The 19,517-nt window shown below is 38.0% G+C and overlaps 1 protein-coding gene across 1 annotated transcript; it reads left to right on the top strand.

Moving 5' to 3' along the window:
- Window positions 1–716: 716 nt before the first annotated feature.
- Window positions 717–19,329, top strand: LOC126268167 (ribosome biogenesis protein NOP53). Its single transcript, XM_049973757.1, has 8 exons — window positions 717–961; window positions 10,114–10,290; window positions 15,297–15,484; window positions 17,373–17,531; window positions 17,733–17,878; window positions 17,981–18,210; window positions 18,319–18,582; window positions 19,192–19,329. The coding sequence occupies exons 1-8, from the start codon at window positions 819–821 to the stop codon at window positions 19,259–19,261; spliced, it is 1,377 nt and encodes a 458-aa protein (XP_049829714.1). The 5' UTR covers window positions 717–818; the 3' UTR covers window positions 19,262–19,329.
- The last annotated feature ends 188 nt before the right edge of the window (window positions 19,330–19,517 follow it).

The following is a 19,517-nucleotide window of genomic DNA, read 5'->3' on the forward strand; positions in this document are numbered from 1 at the left end:
AAATATAGGCCGGCCTTTGGTGGCCGAGCGGTTCTAGGCGCTTCAGTTGCAGGTTCGAATTTTGCCTCGGGCATGGATGTGTGTGATGTCCTTAGGTTAGTTAGGTTTAAGTAGTTCTAATTTCTACGGGACTGATGACCTGAGATGTTAAGTCCCATAGTGCTCAGGGCCATTTGAACAATACGGATACTAATGAGAAACAAAAGCACAAAGTCCACCAATATGACATGAGTGAGCGCAGGGAAAATAGGTTAACTTCCGATGTTAGCAGATGAAGACTTAAACCTATCTTCCTCAAGAAATCTTGACGCGACGTGACAGTCCATTGACGGCTTGTGTGAATGGGCCCATTTGAAATGCTTTGTGGAATGTTTTGACGTGACGTGACGTCCAGTAGGAATTGGCCTTTATGTGTGCACAAGTTTCAGATGTATAAGGAAATCCATATTACACGTGGTAACTAACGAAAATAGTAGCTTATCAGCTCTTTGAATTGAGATTACTTTTTCACTGTTTCATACACTCAATTCTTAATTGTTTTGTCATTTAATAGCGTTCCTGCGAGAGTTTCAGATATATCCAGCGAAGTATTTTCTCTAGTGCATTTCCTTCTACCTTACACATTTAAATAGAAAGAGCTTTTTTTATTTGCGGTGACGCTGATATTTCAAATGATATTTTTCGCCAGAGTTACCACTTCCGTCACACTTCCACCTTGTAGACTCAATGTGAACTCTATCTCTTTGATTATATTGAGTGCGAACTGTGAACGTCTTTGGTATGTTTATGCACCAGGCTGTTGTTAAAACGTGGTCAATATGAAGCTCTTGCAGGGTAATGTTAGAGAAGTTAAGAAGAAAAAACATATTTCGAAAAAACGGAAGAAATCATTGAGGAAATACATTGACATCAAAGATGTTGATGATTTTCTTGAGGATAAACGGCTGGAAGAACGTTTGGGGTAAGAAGTGTTGCGGTGTTGTTACTGTGTCAGATTTTCTATTTGCTGTGTGATTGTTATGATACGGTGTAAATCAATTTTCTTGATTGCTCCAGTGTCTATTTTGTTGGGCGACAGCAGTATGTCTTGGTATTGGAATACCAAAGCACTATTGGGGTTTTGAGTTTTGGTAAAATGGTGCACTGCTGTTCGGAATAAACTGAGTTCGCAACTACGTTTGCTACTGTCACCGTTTTTTTTACACTAATCTCCCAGCTTGGTATTAAATATCGCAAGTTAGCATTTCTCTTAGGAATGTAATATTTGGCAATACCTGTGACAACCTAGCTGTAGAGGTGTTTTGTAGTGCGGATGATTGCAGTTTCCAAATGAAATTTTTCCTCAGTATATGGGTAAGTTAGACGACATTTACATGCGGTGTGTTATATGAAATGGAACCAAATTAAGCGTAATAGCCATCTCAAATACCCTTCCGAATTCTGTTAGGAAATGTATGTTCTCGAGCATCCTGTATTGGCTTCTAATTCATTTTGTTTGCCCACAAAATATTGTGCGCACTTAAAAGTACGAAGTTGTTTCTGTGAAATATTTTCAAGTCAAGTTTTAGTAACAAACTCATGCATTCAGGTAGAGCACTTCTGAGATAATGAGTCGTTTCTAACCATTAGTCACTAACTGTAACGATAAGTTGCTTCAACTACCAAATTGTGAATGACAGTATCTTAATTCGCAAGGTAAACATTTCAGTCCAGTGTTGACTTATACGTCAGTTTCGATGAGGGATCAGGCGCCTTAGTGCGACTACTGCTTACTGTTTGTACACAGCCTTGCTGTGCAATGCACTTTTACTGTTGAGGGCTGGAAACTGTTTGCATTTCAAGATTACAGTTCTGACTGGCATAGCAAGAGAAGGAAAATATCTGTTAGTACACCCATGCTGTGAATCACCTAGGCCTATAACAGAAATTTAAAAGGTGTAGTTATTAATTGTTAATCTGTGAGGGGAAAACATCTATTGTGTTTTATGAATTAGAGTGCATTATCCCTTTTATTTTCTAAGATGCTGAAGATGGGAGATATTCTGCTATATGTTCGTACTTATATATTGCCCACATTGCAGTTCATTCACACAGTGTATTTCATATAATATGACAAACTGATGTTTAATGTTAGTTGTTATTGGAAGACAAAATTTCTTGTGCACCATAGAAACTGCCTTGATTGTGCCACAGTATTTGTCTGGAATGTTATTATATCTCAGTATAAATTTGAATTCTGCCTGAAGGCCGTGGGAAACTATGAATCTTCTGTTACCACCTGTCTCCTTAGACTCGATATCACAAAAATGGCTGGTAGCATCCACTGAAAATTTGTAATAAAGTTAATTTATTGTGCAGAACAATTTCTGTGGGAGGTAGTAGGCCTAGTTCAGTGCTGCTCTTGGAAACGATGAAAATGTCAGATTTTCTCATATTCAGGAAGATATATGTTGAAATCCCCATCTGGCCATCCTGATTTAGGTTTTCTGTTGTATCCCTAAATCATTTGAGGCAAATGCCAGGATGATCTGTTTAAAAAAAGCATGGCTCTTTTCTTCCCCCAATATGATCTTCTTGTAGAATCTCTAATGACATCATCTGTGAAAACTTTCCTTCCTTCAAATTCATCACAATGGTAACTATGTTAATTGCTTCTTGTCCTAATTGAGCAAAAGTATATTTGTAGTATTTACAAAACATCAGTATCACACTGCCTGACAGAACAAGTCGAGCACCCATTAGACATAGTCAGGTGTCAAATTAATTTAATACGCTTACACAGCATTGTTGGGTGCGTAAATTATAAGGTTTGTAATTCTTATGATAGATAGACCAGAGTGTTGTTTGGGAAACCATCAGACAACTTCAGATCATAGCTGGTAGTGACTGACAGAACTCTGACGGCACAACACTGTCACGGACATCCTGCATCTGTGTGTTGTCTCCCAATGACAGTATTGTGGATTCATTTTTCAACTGGACAGTGCTTATCTATACATAGCACACCTGTCTGTGTGATGTTGAGGTACATACTCCCATGGCTAGCAAGAACTGCAGATTTGTTCATGATAGAATATGTGGGACCAGCTTGGAACTTGACTCCATCCCAGAGTTAGTATCTGGGTTATCAGTGACCAGTTACAGCATTTGGGCGCGGCTCTCGTAAGGAGAGGAGACAATGGCTTTGACATCTTCCCCAAGCCAATCAGTGCTTGCATTCAGGCCAGAGAGGGTGCTGCATTATACTGATACGTGGGCTCGTACTACAAAGTTCTTTGTAAGTTGGACTATTGTAAACACTGAAATAATTATCACATACCTCTCAACCCATGAATTTTCATTTTGTGTTGTCCTACCTTTCTTGGTGCTTCTCTTTTTTTTTCTTTCTTTTTTTCAGGCAATGTATTTTGTTTTGATAAATCCAAATTGTGTGAAGTAATATTCCCATCGCCTACATAAAGTTGAGATGCATCTAAGTTTCAGGTTCCAGAACTGTGGCTTCACTATTATTGCTATGGTATGCAGTAGGCCTACATTAATTTATGAATATTAAGGAATTATAAATCCACAGAAAAGTTTTATGTTAAAACAAACCTGCATATTTCTCTTATTGCTGAAGAGGCCAGTACTTTTATTACCCTCTTTACTGGTTTCCATATGATGTTTGCATGCTTTGCAAAGATCTTTCTGTACAATCAGTGGTTCATGTCATGGATTTGTGACCCATGTTATAGAATAATCCACTGTTTAGCTGAGGTGTCCATTCATAATGTTAGCTGAGTTTGCGCATAGGCTGTCCTACAAAGTGAAGAGGTTCCTCTAAAGAGAATTTTGTAATCAACTGGGGAAAATATTGCAGTTCTCTGGAGTGTTTTAAAGTGCAACTTTTCAGGTAAAGTTACAGTGTGTAGATATATCATTCTTGTGCTTGAATTAGGCTAATTTTTTTTATTCTGGTCATGTTTGTGTGGGGTTTGTATCTTCCAATCGAGAAATGTGCTGGTATATGGTGAGCATCTCAGTAAAAAGTGAATTATTGACCAACACACTCGGAAACAATTTGTAGAGTTGCTGAACAAGTCTACAAATAACTCATTTACATTATGTATTGGAACAAATTTTTGTCGTAAAATTCTTTCTGTATTGTTTACAACCATTTGCATGAGGTATGAGTTTTTCCAGTTTTTACAGTGTACTGAGTAATTGATGAGGTGTTGGTCGTGCATTTAGTGTAAGTTCACTCTTTGCAAGAGGTTAAGTAGGTTGGATACACAGTACACGTGATCTCATTGATTGCTGTTTAATTATTCGTGCAAAGAAGTTGTTATCCGGTTGCAATGCCAGTTACCCAGATGCTGGTGGCAAGCGTCTTCCAGCTTTTTGTATCCATGTACAGCTCTTCAACATGGACCCTATCTGAAAGCAGACCACTTTCAGCAATGTCCATAATTATGTCGAGCCGTCTTCTCCTTGACCACCCAAGGAGACTATACTATCTTAATGTGGATCAGTAGAGCTTTCTTAGTGCACTGACCTTTGCACCTGCATCTATTCTGTTCCCTTCATTCCTTATTGTATCCTTTTTTGTTCACTTCAGCACAGATCTAACAAACTTCATTTTAGCAACTTAGATTTCGTTATTCTCTCTATCTCTGTTAGAGCATGGGTCTCCAGTGAGCACTTCAAAATGGGAATATAGTAGATACTGGAGCTGATTAATTTTGCCTTGTGTGATATCTGGTTTCCCAGAGAAGGCACTGTATTTGATTGTAAAACTGAGCACTGTTGTGAGTATGGTTTAGAACTTTGGATTAAGTTTTTACAGTCGTATCACATTCCCCAATATTAGAAATTTTGCACATTCTGTGGGGGTCTTACATTCAGCTGTAACTTGGGCTTTTCTCTTCCTTTGCGTACCTTAATGGCCACAACTGTTGATTCACTGGCCGTAAGACCAGACTCGTCAAAGTAATTGTTCCATATATTCAGTTTTTCATTTGTATCTCCCCTGATTACACCATCATCGCTTTCAATTCAGGTCGCTACTGGTCCCATCTGCAGCTTGTGGTCTAGTGGCTAGTGTTGCTGCCTCTGGATCACAGGGTTGCGGATTCGATTACCAGCCGGGTTGGGGATATTCTCTGTCCGGGAACTGGGAGTTTGTGTTGTCCTAATCATTTCATCATCCTCATCATTCGTGACAGTGGCTCAATTGGACTGTATAAGAGTTGGGAGTTTGTACAGGCACTGATGACCACGCAGTTGAGGGTCCCACAAATTATTCGTAATCATCATTAGTGGTTCCTTATCCATTCCATAATACTGTTCTTCACAATGACGGAGCAATGGACTCCGCATTTGATCTCAAACATTCTCTACTCAAACACAGCTGACACATCTTCTGCAGAGCATCTGTACTTTCTAAGTAAGTGCCTTGGATACATTTCTTCTCTTTAGGCACTCTCGTATTTAGGATCTTGGGACACTGTCTTAAGCTTTTTCTGTAAGTAGGAAGACAAGTGTGATGCTTCTGTACCTTTTTAAATAGTGTTCTTGTTGCAAAGATCAGCTAAATTAAACTGCTGTTTTTCCTAAATCCATACTGTACTTCCAGAATAGATCAATTTATTCTCCAGTCTCATTTTTTTTTTTTTTTTTTTTTTTTTTTTTTTTTTTTTTTTTTGCTCTGTTGTCCTCCAAAATTTTTAATCAGTGCGAAAGCAGTATTACACTTCCGTAATTTTCAGGCAGATTTTCATTACCTTTTTGGAATAACTGTGTAATGAAACCCATGATCAAATTGTCAGGAATGTTGTTCACTCTCCAGATTGTGTTTAACAGCCATACGTTCAGCCGCCTTTATAGTAACTGCATTTAATTTCACAACAAAAAATTAATTATTCCTGTTGTCATTATTTGCAAACCATCTTAGTTGCCATTCTTCTCTAACACTTCCATTCTTTTCACAATGCCGAGTCTGTGTTTCATTATTGTTCAGGTTGTTATCCATGTCTCCATTCAAGAGCTGTTATGTTCTTTCAGAAATGGATTACATCTTCCACTACCCTATGAGCTGATACGCTGCTGGTAACACTAGTTGCATAGAATGCAACTTCAAAAAGATTGTCAGATTGTCACATATGCTTTTTTGATTTCATGAATATACGTGGATTGCTTTTTGAGTTTCATTGTAGTTTCACACTTTGTGTAGTGGACCAACTGGAAGCAGAACCTGTCTCGAACATTTTCCTGCACAGGCAACATTTTGTTGACATAGTCCATAATTTGGTAGCCAGTGATGCTGTGAGTTAATCATGAGATTACTGCAGAAATGAAAACTCAACATTCTCACTGTCCCTATGTGATCCTCCATTATTGTTTGTTGTCATGCTTGAAAGTTGTCATGGAGCTAGCTTCAGTAAACGTTCATGCTGCTCTACTTCCACATCTGTACTCCACAAGCCACTTTATGGTGTGTGGTGGGGGGTGTTTTGTGTACCACTGTCCCTTCTGCCATTTCCTTTACCAATCCTAACTGTTGTGCATCCCAGACTGAGGAACAATATTCAAGTATTTGTCCAAAGAGGTTTTTGTAAGTGACCTTCTTGTCGATAGACTACATTTGCGGAAGATTCTCCCAATGAATCTGCCTTATCTTCGATTATTTTTATGTGGTCATTCCATTTTAAATAGCTCTGTATCCACAATCGGAGATATTTTATGGATACGCCTGGCTCCAGTGACTGTCCTGCAGTCTAATTATCATAGCATAGCCTTTATGCGTAATACATTTCCTTCCTCCAGCAACCTATGATATGCTGCTGATATGAGAGAAGCAAGTTCTTTCACATACTCAGCGTAGAATTGTTGTTGTGTCCCGTCAGGTGCAGTAGCCTTCCTCTGTTGAGGGGTTTCATTAGCTTTGCTATCCCATGGTCACATGTTTCAGTACCTGTCATTGTGATGTTTGTACAACAATTTAAAGGAGAAACTATAGTTCATTCTTCATCAGTAGAACCACTTTCGATAAAGATGTTTAATATTATGGCTTTCTCTGTAGTCATCCTTAGTTTCAGTGCCATTATGGTCACAGTGTGTCTGGACACGTCTTCGATCCATTTACCGATTTTATGTAAGGCCACAACTTAGTAGCATTTTCTCTCAAGTCAGAGATAGATTTTTACTTTAGAACTCATTGAACTATTCATGCATGACTCTCCTTATACAAATTTTGGCTTCTTTCAGTTTTTGCTTGTCTGCGAGGCATTAGCTACATTTAAATTTACATTGAAGCTCTTTGACTTCATAGCAGCTTTCTAACATGGCTGGCAGGCCACAGTAGGTCGTTCATCCCTCAAAGCTTTGCTTGGCACATACCTATGTAAAGGATATTGCACAATACTCTTGAATTTTGTATATTGATGCTCAGTATTGTCAATGCTAGAGATGAAACTTTCATGTTGATCGCTCAAGTAATCAGAAATTATTATTATTATTATTTTGTCACTCTTACCAAGAAAAATATCTTCCTACCTTTTCCTATATACCCATTTACAACTGTATTCAGCAATTCTGTGATGATCTTATAAGCACTGATTCCTTTGTTTATATGAATTTAGTTGAAAAGTTCAGGCCTGTTGGTTACCAGCTCTTACGTTATTTTCATGAATTGGTGCTCATGTCTAGCTAATATTTGAGCAAGGCAGTTAGAAAAATTTCACACTAGTTCCTGTCCCTACTAACTACCTTAATCACTTTAGTCTCTTTGTCTACAACGTGTAATTTAAATCTCCATCTAATACTATGGCATGACCAGGAAATTTACACAAAATGTTCTTCAAGTTTCCCGTCAGATGTTCTGCCACTATTGCCTCCGAGTCGGGGTCTATGAAATCATGCAGTGGCCATGTTTGATCCACCTTTAACACTTACATTCACCCAAATTATTTTATATTTGGACTTCGTACTGATCTCAGTAGACATTATTGTATTTTTGATGTCTATAAACATGTGTCCACCACTGTTGTTCAGTGTATCTTAATGATATTTGTTCCAATTGGAATATAAAATTTTATTGCTATTAACATCTGGTTTCATTCAGGTTTCTGTCCTTAGTATTAGGTGGTCATTATTGCTGTTCATAAGTGAGACTAGTTCTGGGGCTTATCTGTAGATGCTCTTTCAGTTAACTGATACCATATTAAGATTTTATTTTTTTGACCTGTCATGAAGAATGCTGCTCCCTTTAATCAATGAAGGTAGTATTCTTCCCCATCTGAAATTATAACATGGCTCATCCACCCTGCAGAGGAATTCGTCCATCCTATAACACCCACATGTACGTTCTGTCACATGTAAGAATGGTCATACAATTCTGTATCCAGTAGCGGAGGTCAACAAATCCATATCCAAGATCATCGCAGAATTGTCTGTGCCTGTGATGTAAGCCTTTCCCCTTGACCGCAATCACTTTTGGTAAGAATACTGCAAAACACGAGCTCTGCTTCCACCCTACAAACAAGGCTAGCTACCAGTAGGTACTGTGGATGGGCTGTAAACCCATCTGGCATGTCTCATTCGTGCCAACATGGCCCACAATTTGCAGTGTGGTGTACCCAATGCTCTCAGTGGCTGCCAGCACAGCCTGTTCCACATCTGTCAAGATTGGCCCCAGTCTCAACAGATGAGGCCACCCTGTGCTAATTCAGATGTCAGGTAAGTGCCAACCAGCCAGAATGCATGGATCAGAAAGTATTGCAACATCGAAATCCCAGATAATACTGTAGGCCCCAGAGGTACCAAAGCATTCATCTTAGGTGGCCCAGTGCTGCTGTAGCCCAGGGCAGCAACCTCTAAGCTGTCCACAATGGCCAACAGCTTCTAGCTGTGTATGGACAATGGCCAGTTAGTCCTGCCTCCATACACAACAGTTGCAGTCCTTTTCCATCTTTAATTAATATTCGCCTATATCACAAGTAGCACAGTCTAAATTCCGATGCTATATCATTTCTGGTTTTTACTACACTCCACTGTCAGCTCAAATAATGATATTTTTCTGATAAGTGTTGCTAATTGACATGGTATTAGGATCACCTGTACAGAAATTTTTGTGTGACCTGTCACATAATGATGTTAGGTTACATCATTCATATGCAAACAAAACACTGACAGTATTTATTTTGCTTCTGTATTATTTTTAGGATTATAGGTTTTTGTGAAAGACTGATGTGAACTATTTCCCGAGATCTAAGCGAGGTTAGCATGATGAATGGCACATATTTTACACACACTGAATTTAAATGAGTGGTTTATTTCTGGCATTTTCATGAAGTTGTTTCAAAGCAGACGGGTGGTACCAAGAGCTTCAGTATCTCCACTTGGCTCAGTTGATTTCTTTGTTCAACTTGTTGGTGTATTACACTGACTGAAAGACCTTTTCACATCTCGCTTTGCTGTTGTTTTGAAATACAAATTCTGATCCTCTTTCTGTTCCTCTCTGCCTATTTATCTTTTCACATCCAAATAAGTTAGTATTCAGAAGCTGTTATATGTACTTACTAAATATTGAAATTCAGTTTAATTTGAAATGGTGACATCCTCATTGGGATACTGTTAGTAATACAAAAATTTTCTATCCCAATTGCAAAGTATTTTTATTAACATAATGTTTCAATGCTATATGCATCATCTTGAGTTTCAAAATTCTTGGTTATGAACAGCAAGTCAGCGTGACACTCTAGTTTTAAGACTCTGGAGCTGCATTTTGATAGAATTGCAGTTTAAATCCTTGTCTTGCCTTGTAATTTGTGTTCTCCATGATTTCCGTAAATTGTGTATGATAAACCCTCTGAGCTTGTTTCCCTACCTCTTTTATGCTCCTGGGCACCTACTGTAGATCGTGAGTTGTTAACTTCAGTAATTATGTTGCTTGTATTCCAGCAAGGGATTTTAGAGTATTGTGCTGGAAAAAAATTTTGCGTGAATTGTGTATTTGTGTTGTGTAAATTTTTGATTGAGTTCATTGTTCAGTTATGCTGTATGTTTTTCTTCTGCCATTATATTCATATAAAGAGAATGTGAAATGAAACAAATTACCCTATTGTTTTTATACAGGGTACCATTTGAAGACCGACCAGATGAAGCCCTATTCCGAATAGAAGAAACTGCAGACAGTGTTGTTGACAAACCAGAAACACATCTGTCTAAAAAAGAGGCACTTCGGCAAAAGCCTGTTAGGTGTTTCGAAATATTGCACTCATATTCTGCAGTACAGGACCCAGTTAGAAAAAGGTATGACTATAAATCAATTTAATATACTCCTAGTCTCTGATAAGAGTTGTATTGTGGCCACCTCCTGATATTTGTGTAGATGTTGAGGGGTTTGATGATAGTAGAGCAGATACTAACTGGGATACTAGAGCACTAGCAGATGGAGCATTTGATGCGGGAGTAGGGCAGCTGCCGAAGAGGAGTATTGTTTAGTCATTGATTTGTTGTCCACTGAAGTTCATATGTGAGCTTCAGTGAGTTGAATTTAAGGGCAGGGATGAGGTTGGCAACTGTGACATCAAATGAAATATTTGGGAGAGTACCAGATTGTTGTTGGTAAATATATTGTTGAAAGGCTTGACAAATCATGCATGTGAGAGATTGGCATAAAGAGTGTTTCTGTCAACGGGTATGAGGAAGATGTCAGGTGGAAGTAAGTGCGAAAATGATTCAAGGCATTGAGGGAGGGAGGTGATATCCGTTATGTAGTATTTTAGGTTCTGGGTGATAGGTTGGATGTGTTGCTCTATTGCAGCTGAGTTGTATTTGGTTGTGGCTTTGAAGCCTGCCAATGTGAGACACACAGAATTTTTGTTTTTCTGTGTGCCATGTAGGTTATAGGAGGGATAAGAAGTTTTATGTAGGATTAATAAACTTTGTGAGAGGTCTAGGACTTCTGGTGGCAGTAATGTTTTAATGAGGAACACTTTAGTATATTGGTCAGCTCTGAAGCTGATGCAGACACAAGCTACTCACAGTGGTTGGGTATGTTTTGGAATGAAGCAAATGTTAGAGATCTTTAATAAGAGCTGCATGTTTAGATGTAGGTACGGGACTGAAGGTCAGTTCGTGCATTGGGACAGGTGACACCAGGGCGATGCCAGAGCAGAGAGGGATACTGGTGAGAGGTTTAGGATTGAATGGGGATAGCTGTAACAGTAATAAGTGTGGATGGAAGATGTAGTAGTAACAGAAGATTTGTGGACCTCTTGCATAGAATGTGTTGTTGGGTCAGCGTTGTGATTGCAGCAGTGGAAGAGACAGACAGTGCTTTGAGGTATTCGACCAAAAAAGTGATTACAATAAAGTTTATGGCAGTCAGATACTTATGTAAAACATTTTAATGACTGAATTGCCTTTATTTTCAGTAACCCTATGAAAATTAAGAATAAATGGTGTAAAGTGGACATACAAAGACATTATGTTGATAAATAAATAGTGTGTTAAATTACATGAAATTTAAGAGTTGTGCACTCCGTGAAGATATGCTGACAATTTACCATTTGCATGAGGCTCCTACCACTTGACTAACTGGAGGCAGCCATTATAAATCTTTAAGTATCCAGGTGTGGCTGTGGTCGTTTATAGTTTAGCTTACTTGCAATATTTAAAATGTAAATTTAAAGAAGACAGAAGAATGATACAACAGTAAATAGTCACCTCATAGTCTCTGAAATTACATCATCCGATTATTCAGTTTTCACTGAGTCCACCACACATGAAGTGACATACCGGTATACATATGTACCTTTTTTTTATATTTGAAACATTTGATAATTCTTTACAGCTTTAACTATTGTGAAACATACTTGCAAATTCCAGTTTAAACTTAAGGAGTAAAAGAACAGATATGAAAATCGAGTTGCACAAATTTAGATAATTTTATTCTTATTTTAACTGTTGAGATAAAATTGTCTACATCTACATGATTACACTGTAATTCACAATTGAGTGTTTAGCAGAGGGTTCATGAACCTACTTTCAGACCATTTCTTGACCGTTCCAGTATCAAATAGCATGTGGGAATTTTATCAGATGATAAACATTGTCTCTGCAACCCTTTTCTCTTTTTCCACATTTCATACCTTATGGATCCTCTGGATTTTTGTAAATTTCCTGTGGCACTATTTTCCAGATGATTCTAGTTTCTTCATCTGTAATAAAATGAGGCGATGCTGTGGGCAAGGCAGTGGGACTCACATTCAGCAAAAGTAGAATCCAAATGCCTTGTCCACTACAGCTACTGTGGTGAGCCACATCAAACCAGTCTTTGATTGAAGGCCACAACAAAAACATGGATGCTTTAATGACTTTAAATTCAATATAAATATGGATCACTAAACCACTCACTTATGATACATTTATTTATTTCCATAAACTAATTTCCAAATGATTTCAGGCTCATTTTCAGACCAGGCATGCAAAAATTTACATATTCATGGTATGAGCATGATGATGGGTGTTAGACATTGCTTCATGCAGCTGTATGGGTGGTATTGGTTTTAAGATCCAGCTTGCAGTTTACATTGCCATTGACCAACTGCCACAGAATTAAGTAATATTCACTATCTATCACTGTTATACAACGATGAGGCAAAGCATTATGACCCCTTGCTTGATACCTTGTTTGTCTGTCTTTGGAATAAAATACGTCACTGATGCTGTGTATCAGGGATCCTACAGTTTGTGGATAGATTTGTGGCATTATATGTCTATGCACAGGTCTTGTAATTTGCATAAGTAATGGGCCACTGATTGGCATAGGCGGTGATGGCCCCCAATAGCAACCCAGATGGTTTCTAGTATTTATATCAGGTGAATGTGGTCCCTGAATCATCAACATGAGTGCACAGCATAGTTCTGGCTCCGAGACACGGATAACTATACTGCAGAAATCTGACTTTGGGGAAGTCATCAAGCATAAAGGGATGCAGGAGGTTCCCAGCTGTCAGTGTGTCTTCGATTACTACCAAAGGTCCCACCCAAGTGCAGGTGAATGTCTTCCATAGCATAATACTGTCCCCAAACAGCCTGTTTCTGTGGCACATTACTCGTTTTGAGCCGCCATTCATCTTGATGCCATTGCTTATGGAGATGACCATCGATTACTATAACAAAAATGTGATTCACCCAAAGAGCTGACACATTTCCATTGATCGATGGTCGAATCCCGATGACCCCATGAGCACTGCAATTGTAATTGATGATGTCATTGGGTCAACAAGTGAACACCTAGTGGTGGTCTTCTGTGGAGCTCCATGGTCAACAATGTATGATGAACGATGTGCTTGAGAACACTTGTGCATACACTAGCGTTGTGTTCTCCTGGCAGAGATGCCATGGATCACTATCTGTCATACTTCACAGAGCAGACAAGTCTCTAAACCCTAAGTTCTGTGAAGAGTCGTGGACGTCCAACCATTTAACGCCTAGTGGTAGTTTTGCTGTCCTCCAACCTCTTTCTGTAGATGCTCACGGCAGTAGCATGTGAACATTGGATGAGTTTCACCATTTTCAAGATACTCTTTCACAGGTTCTGCTTAATAATAATCGGCTCTTTGCAAAAGTTGCTTATTTCAATGGATTTCCCTGTTTGCAGCCCATATCTTTGCTAGGGTCCCCCATCTGTGTCTGCTCCACTTGCATGCTTCTGTTACCGCATCACATGCCTGCAACAGTGCCAGATGCCATCAAATCCTGTTGTGGGCAGTGGTCATAATGTTTTGACTCATCAGTGTATTTTGAACCTTGAGTGTTAACCAAAAATCTGACAGCATTTATGGAAATATAACCTGATGAGGTTTGCTTTGTTACAAAATGGCAGTAGGCTGCAGCATTTTGTTGGATGAGTGGTTGCTTATAAAGTGGTGGGATTAGCTCATGCAAAAACAGTTTCCAAGTGACAGCAAAGTATTTTATGTACAGATACTCTTTCTTGTGGGAGTTCCTTCCATTTCTTCTTTACAGCATGCTCAGAAGATTACTCCTACCGATTTTGATAAAAATTGTTCCACTTATCATCTCACAAATTGGACTCAGACAAGGGAAAAGCTCCCATCTTACAAATAATAGTTGGCCTTAAAATACAGTATTTGTAGACACTCAGTTGTTTGTCATACCACACCTAATTGTCTGCTAATCAAGAGATGTACATCACCTCGGAGGACATTAATTTCAACTAGACCATTTGGAACCTTTATGAGGATTGAAGACTCCTCATAAAGTTTCAAGGATGAAGTAACTAATGGAGGAGACTGGAAAGTAGGTTGCCCTTGGGAAGTGTGGTAACACGTAATCCTAGTCGATATCTATATTGTGGTCAGCTACTACGTGAAGAAGAGGTATTTAATTTCTGCACGTGATTGTGCTATCACAGTTCAGCTAAGCAGTTTTGAAAGCTTGAGTAAAAGTCCTACATCCATTGTCCACCCACTTCAAGAAGAACAATTAGAGACAAAGCGCTACAAAAAAGATATTATTATGTCATTTGAATAACAAGGAAATTGCAAAAAGTTTGCAGATAAACGGGAAAGGAATGCTACTGGAAGACTGCTCTTCTATTAAATACCTTATGGTCATTTAGAAAGCTTAGTCAAAGATAGTAATATCTTCTGCTTGAGTCCTATGCTACTCTATGGCAGAATGTACTTGCTGATTGTGGTATCAGTTCAGTCACTTCATACGCCATAGATGTAATACTTCATCAGACATGTTACATCACGACATATTGTGTCTTTGCTGTCTTGCTGGAATAAAACCCCAAGGCAAATGATTAGTAGCAGCCAGGCAAAAGAAGACCAAAGCCACAACATCTGCTACTCATTTCCTGTTTCAACAGCTATTAGCACAGGCACAACTCAAGGAAGAGTTCCGTGGTATTAGTTGAGGTAAGGTAATCATGCAAAATAGTTCATAGGTGTTACCCGCTAGGAGCAAGTACTTAAGACAACCTGGCACCAGGGAACTGACTGTCCTTAAAACACATGGCAGAATCATTGTTGATTGGTCAGGAAATATTTAGTTTTAAGTAGAATCCTTTCTGTGCATTTTGTATTTGAGTCTATAAAATTATTATTTCATGTCTATATTGCTGTATTGCCCTTACTTGTGCTTCTGACACAAGAAATAAACAAAAATTGGAGAGCTAGTGTATCTGTACTCTGTGCTGTAGTGTTCATCCATCAACTGTCAGTCAACTATTGCCTTTACATAAGAAAATATATGAAATGATGCCATATTAATTTCAGAAATCGTGTCCGAACTCCTGAAGAGAGAAAACATCCAATTAAAAAGAAGATTGAAGAAGAGAGGAAAAGTAAAGGGATTTTGACAGCGAAAGAACTTGATGCGGCTCGTAACAGAATAATAAATGCCCAAAGAAAGTTAAACAGACCAAAGAAAGGAGAATTCTCAGTTGACTTGTGGAATGATAATGGTAAGAATAACTATTACTTTTATCATATTGGAAAACCAAAATTTTGTTATTTTATTATACCGGAAAATCAAAATTAATTGACTCATGTTTTTAATAAGGCATTAGCCCATAATTTGAAGACTGAGTTTCCCATTGCTCAGATACTGCATTTGTGAGTGCACAAACTGACATTGAAGGGGGCATCGATCTATCAGTTAGTGTACATACTATAGGATTCTGAAAAACAATGTTATTGTTATAGGGGGCGTCAGTCAACAGCTTGCACCTGTTTAAAAGGAAGAAGAGGCATGTCATGTGTCATCTCTCTTTGAAAATAAAGCTTACATAGCAGCCTTAATGATCCTGCATATCATACCTTAGACAGTGTTACCAGTAGTATTCTCAAGAAAACAATATGCCACAGTCATTGCGACATCTGCCCATTGTTGTCAGCTGGATAGCTCCATCCAATGCTATCAACCAACAATATGGCTCCTTTTGTTGTCTCACTATGTAACTGATGTATTGTTACACTTCACAATGAAATGGACACTATATTAAATACATGTGTATTTATTAATCACAGTTTCTGAGATTGGGGTTGTAAACACAATTGTAACAAAGCATTTGGCTTCAGCAGTCAATGTAGACACTACTTTGTATTGTGTGATCTGAAGATGGCCACTTAACACGTCGAAACTAGTAATAGATGTGTCCTTCCTTGTAATCTTGGCAAATAATGTTTTCCTAAATAAAACAACACAAAAGGACTCTCTCATGTGTATAATGCAGCACGGACATCAGTGGTGCAGAGGAAGTAAACTCTGCCTTACGAATGTAGTTTTATCAACAAGTGGAATGATATATAGACACAATGAACACTTTAATGTTGTTCAAAAGTCAAAATGAAAGAGTTTTTAAAGGTGATAGATGCTCGCTAGTCTATCTTGTTACAACATAAATATCAGCTTTCATAAAATCCAAATAAAAATATGTAGATTGGACAACAGCACTGTGGAAGATCGTATGGGGAAGTGTTACTAATGATTGCTGATACAGACGTGTTGTGCCTGCTGTCTTCAGACCACCTCATTTGTAAGTTTTGGAGCCAAGATGTAAGGGAAACATAAACAAATAGTGCATGTAGTTTGAATTGCTTGAAGATGACAGATTTATCATTTTAGTAGTGTGAGGACACACAGTTGTATTTTCATATACAGCTACAAGTGAATGTTTCCAAGCCAAATTACAATCAGAGTTTTATGTTAACCCACATCTTGCTTTGTTGCACAAACACAGAATACAAATAATTTAAAACACAGGCTGCTGTTGTCTCTCTGTGGAGTAATGAGTCTTTTCATTTCAAAAAGTAGTTCTTAGCCACAGATATTGATGGCACACCAATACTAATCCAAGTAGAGGTCATGAGCAAAGCTTGAGTAGCATAACAGCGGTTGGTGTAGAAACAGTTTGTTGGCTCTCATTAGGCAGCATGCAGGCATAGTACCACAAGTGACACCTCTTTTAACTTTCCCATGTTTCCTTGCTGCCTCCTATAGAGTGACTGTCACTAGCAGCCTGGATAAAAGAGATGTAGTTTGTATGGTAGTTGAAGTTAAATCGTGGGTGTCAGAATACAAGGATATGTTGAAGGATAAGTTCCCTTCTCCAGAGATCAGGGAAACTAATATCAAGTAGGAGGAGCTAAATAGCCCATGTAGTTTGCCACTTTAAGTCTCTTACAGTATGCTTTAGCAGATGTTGATTGTTAGTTACCAGTAATGACAGAAAAGAAAACTATATGGTATAATGTTAGAATACTGTTTGTGAAGTACTGTACCAGTCATATGTATTGTTTGCAAGTGAAGTTATTTTTGAGAACATAAAATTCAAGTAATTAATTTTGCAGGTAGTAGCCAGGATAACTCACTTGGGACAGATTCTGAATGGCTAACACCCACTACTCTGGTACATACTGTAAAAAACACTGGCCGATTTGTAAAACGGGCTCCAAAGCTGCTGCTGAAAAAGCCCTTAAATGTTCCAGCTGTAGAGAACCCACATCCAGGTGAGTTCCAAGTTTTTGCTGAGGGAATATTGACTCCCCATATTAACCATAATTTAAACCAAGTGCCAAATGTTTGATGTGAAATGTGGCAACATTATTTGTTAGTACTGACTTTTATTCACTCTGTTGTTAACAAATATGCAAATTTATTTGTGAGCTTTTTGTGATCTCTCATCTATATGATTTCTTGTCTGGTTTTAGGTATTTCCTACAATCCTTCTTTTGAAGACCACCAGCAATTGCTGAAGAAAGTTGCAGATGATGAGCTTAAAGTAATAAAACAAGAAAAACATTTAAACAGAGTCACCACTCAGATGTATTCATTTGTAACTCCAGAAATTAGAAAAGTAAGATAATATAGCGTTTTCAGCAGATCTGATTATTGGTGTGTGTGATGATTACTATTGTTGTTGTTTTTTTTGATATATGATGATACATCTCTTGTGCAGAAAGAATGGTTGAGTGAAATGTCTGAAGGGCTGCCAGCAAAAGAGAAGGAAACCAGTGAAGTCACAGATGAGGAGAATAATGGTGATAATGAATATAAGGCTATAAATCCTCCAGTCAGGAACTTGAAAAAATCAAAACAAAAGCGTAGAAAAATGAAAGAAGCACAAATGGAAGAACTGAAACGGAAGCAAGCTATCATCGAGAAGCGAAAAATTGCTGACATATACAAGTTAGTATACCATCTTTATTCACCATTGATCTATTTTTTGTTCCAGTATGTCATAAGTTCTTCAAATTTCACATAATATATTCCTAAAACTGTTGTATTCTGCATCAGGTTGAGGTTTGTGCAAAAAGCATTAGATACAAAGGAGAAGAAGCTTTCCAAGCTGAGAGAAAAGAGAGAAAAGATTAAAGCTCTAAAAAAGACTGAACCCAAACAACTAAGCAAAACAAAATATGAGGAGCCAAATGTGGATTTTAACTTGGCTGAAGAACTTAAAGGATGTCTCCGTGGTGTGAAGCCAGAGGGAAATCTTCTCAATGATCGTTTTAAGAGTTTGCAAAGAAGAAGCATTGTTGAGCCAACAGTGAAACAGAAGTAAGTCTCTCCATCCCTCACTCCTTCACCCTCCCCATCCCCCGCCCTCCTTCCTTCAGATTATCTCGTCTCTTTTTCCAGTAACCAATTTCTCCTGTTACTCCTATCCACATGCTCAAAATATTTAACATTAATGGTAGTCTTTCATGTGGAAGAAAATATGTCCTGCTATGTTCTGATAAATTTGATTCAGTTCTGAAACATTTTTTTTATTATTATTCTGGCAATTGATTATTTGTTTTACTACAACGTCAGCAGAAATAGCAAATGACACGAGATATTACACATTAACCGTTGATATATTTTTAACTCGTTGAGATATTCACAGTTGGATGAACTAGAAATAGAGCCCTGGTAATTCGAGCCCCAGTATTTCAAGGTTTAATGTAATTCAAGCTCATCTTTAGAAAATTAAGATTTTACATGAAACTAGAGTAGAAACCTGTTTTCATGTGTTGTCTGCATGTACGTTTTACACGCTTTCAATTGGGTTATGTTTCAGTAGAGTAACGCTGTTTTCAAAATGTAACTTAGTTTATTGCTAATAGTTTGTCAGTTAATTGTTGCTTTGTGTGTTTTGTTTCTCATATAAGTGTGTTTCTGTTACAGGGCCGTAAAGAAAGGAAAACGTAAAAGATATATAAAGAACTCTCACAAGATAGATGTGACTGCTGCGTGAAAGGGCAATGCATGTTGTTGAACCTCTTTGTAAATATATTATCAAATAAAGGAATTTAAAAAAAAAAACTCTCATCCCACACATGTCCAATATTTTCCTATACTTGTACTGTGAATTCTTGCTTCTTGTCAGATTTCATAATTTTGGTTTGACTGGAAGTACCCTATTGGTTTTGATGAATGAATTTACAAGTCTCAAAAAATGTTACTTAACTGGCCATAGCTTTTGACTACATTGACTTCCAAGCTCGTGAAAG

The sequence above is a fragment of the Schistocerca gregaria genome, chromosome 4 (genome assembly GCF_023897955.1).
Source record: "Schistocerca gregaria isolate iqSchGreg1 chromosome 4, iqSchGreg1.2, whole genome shotgun sequence".
NCBI classification, from domain to species: Eukaryota; Metazoa; Arthropoda; class Insecta; order Orthoptera; family Acrididae; genus Schistocerca; species Schistocerca gregaria.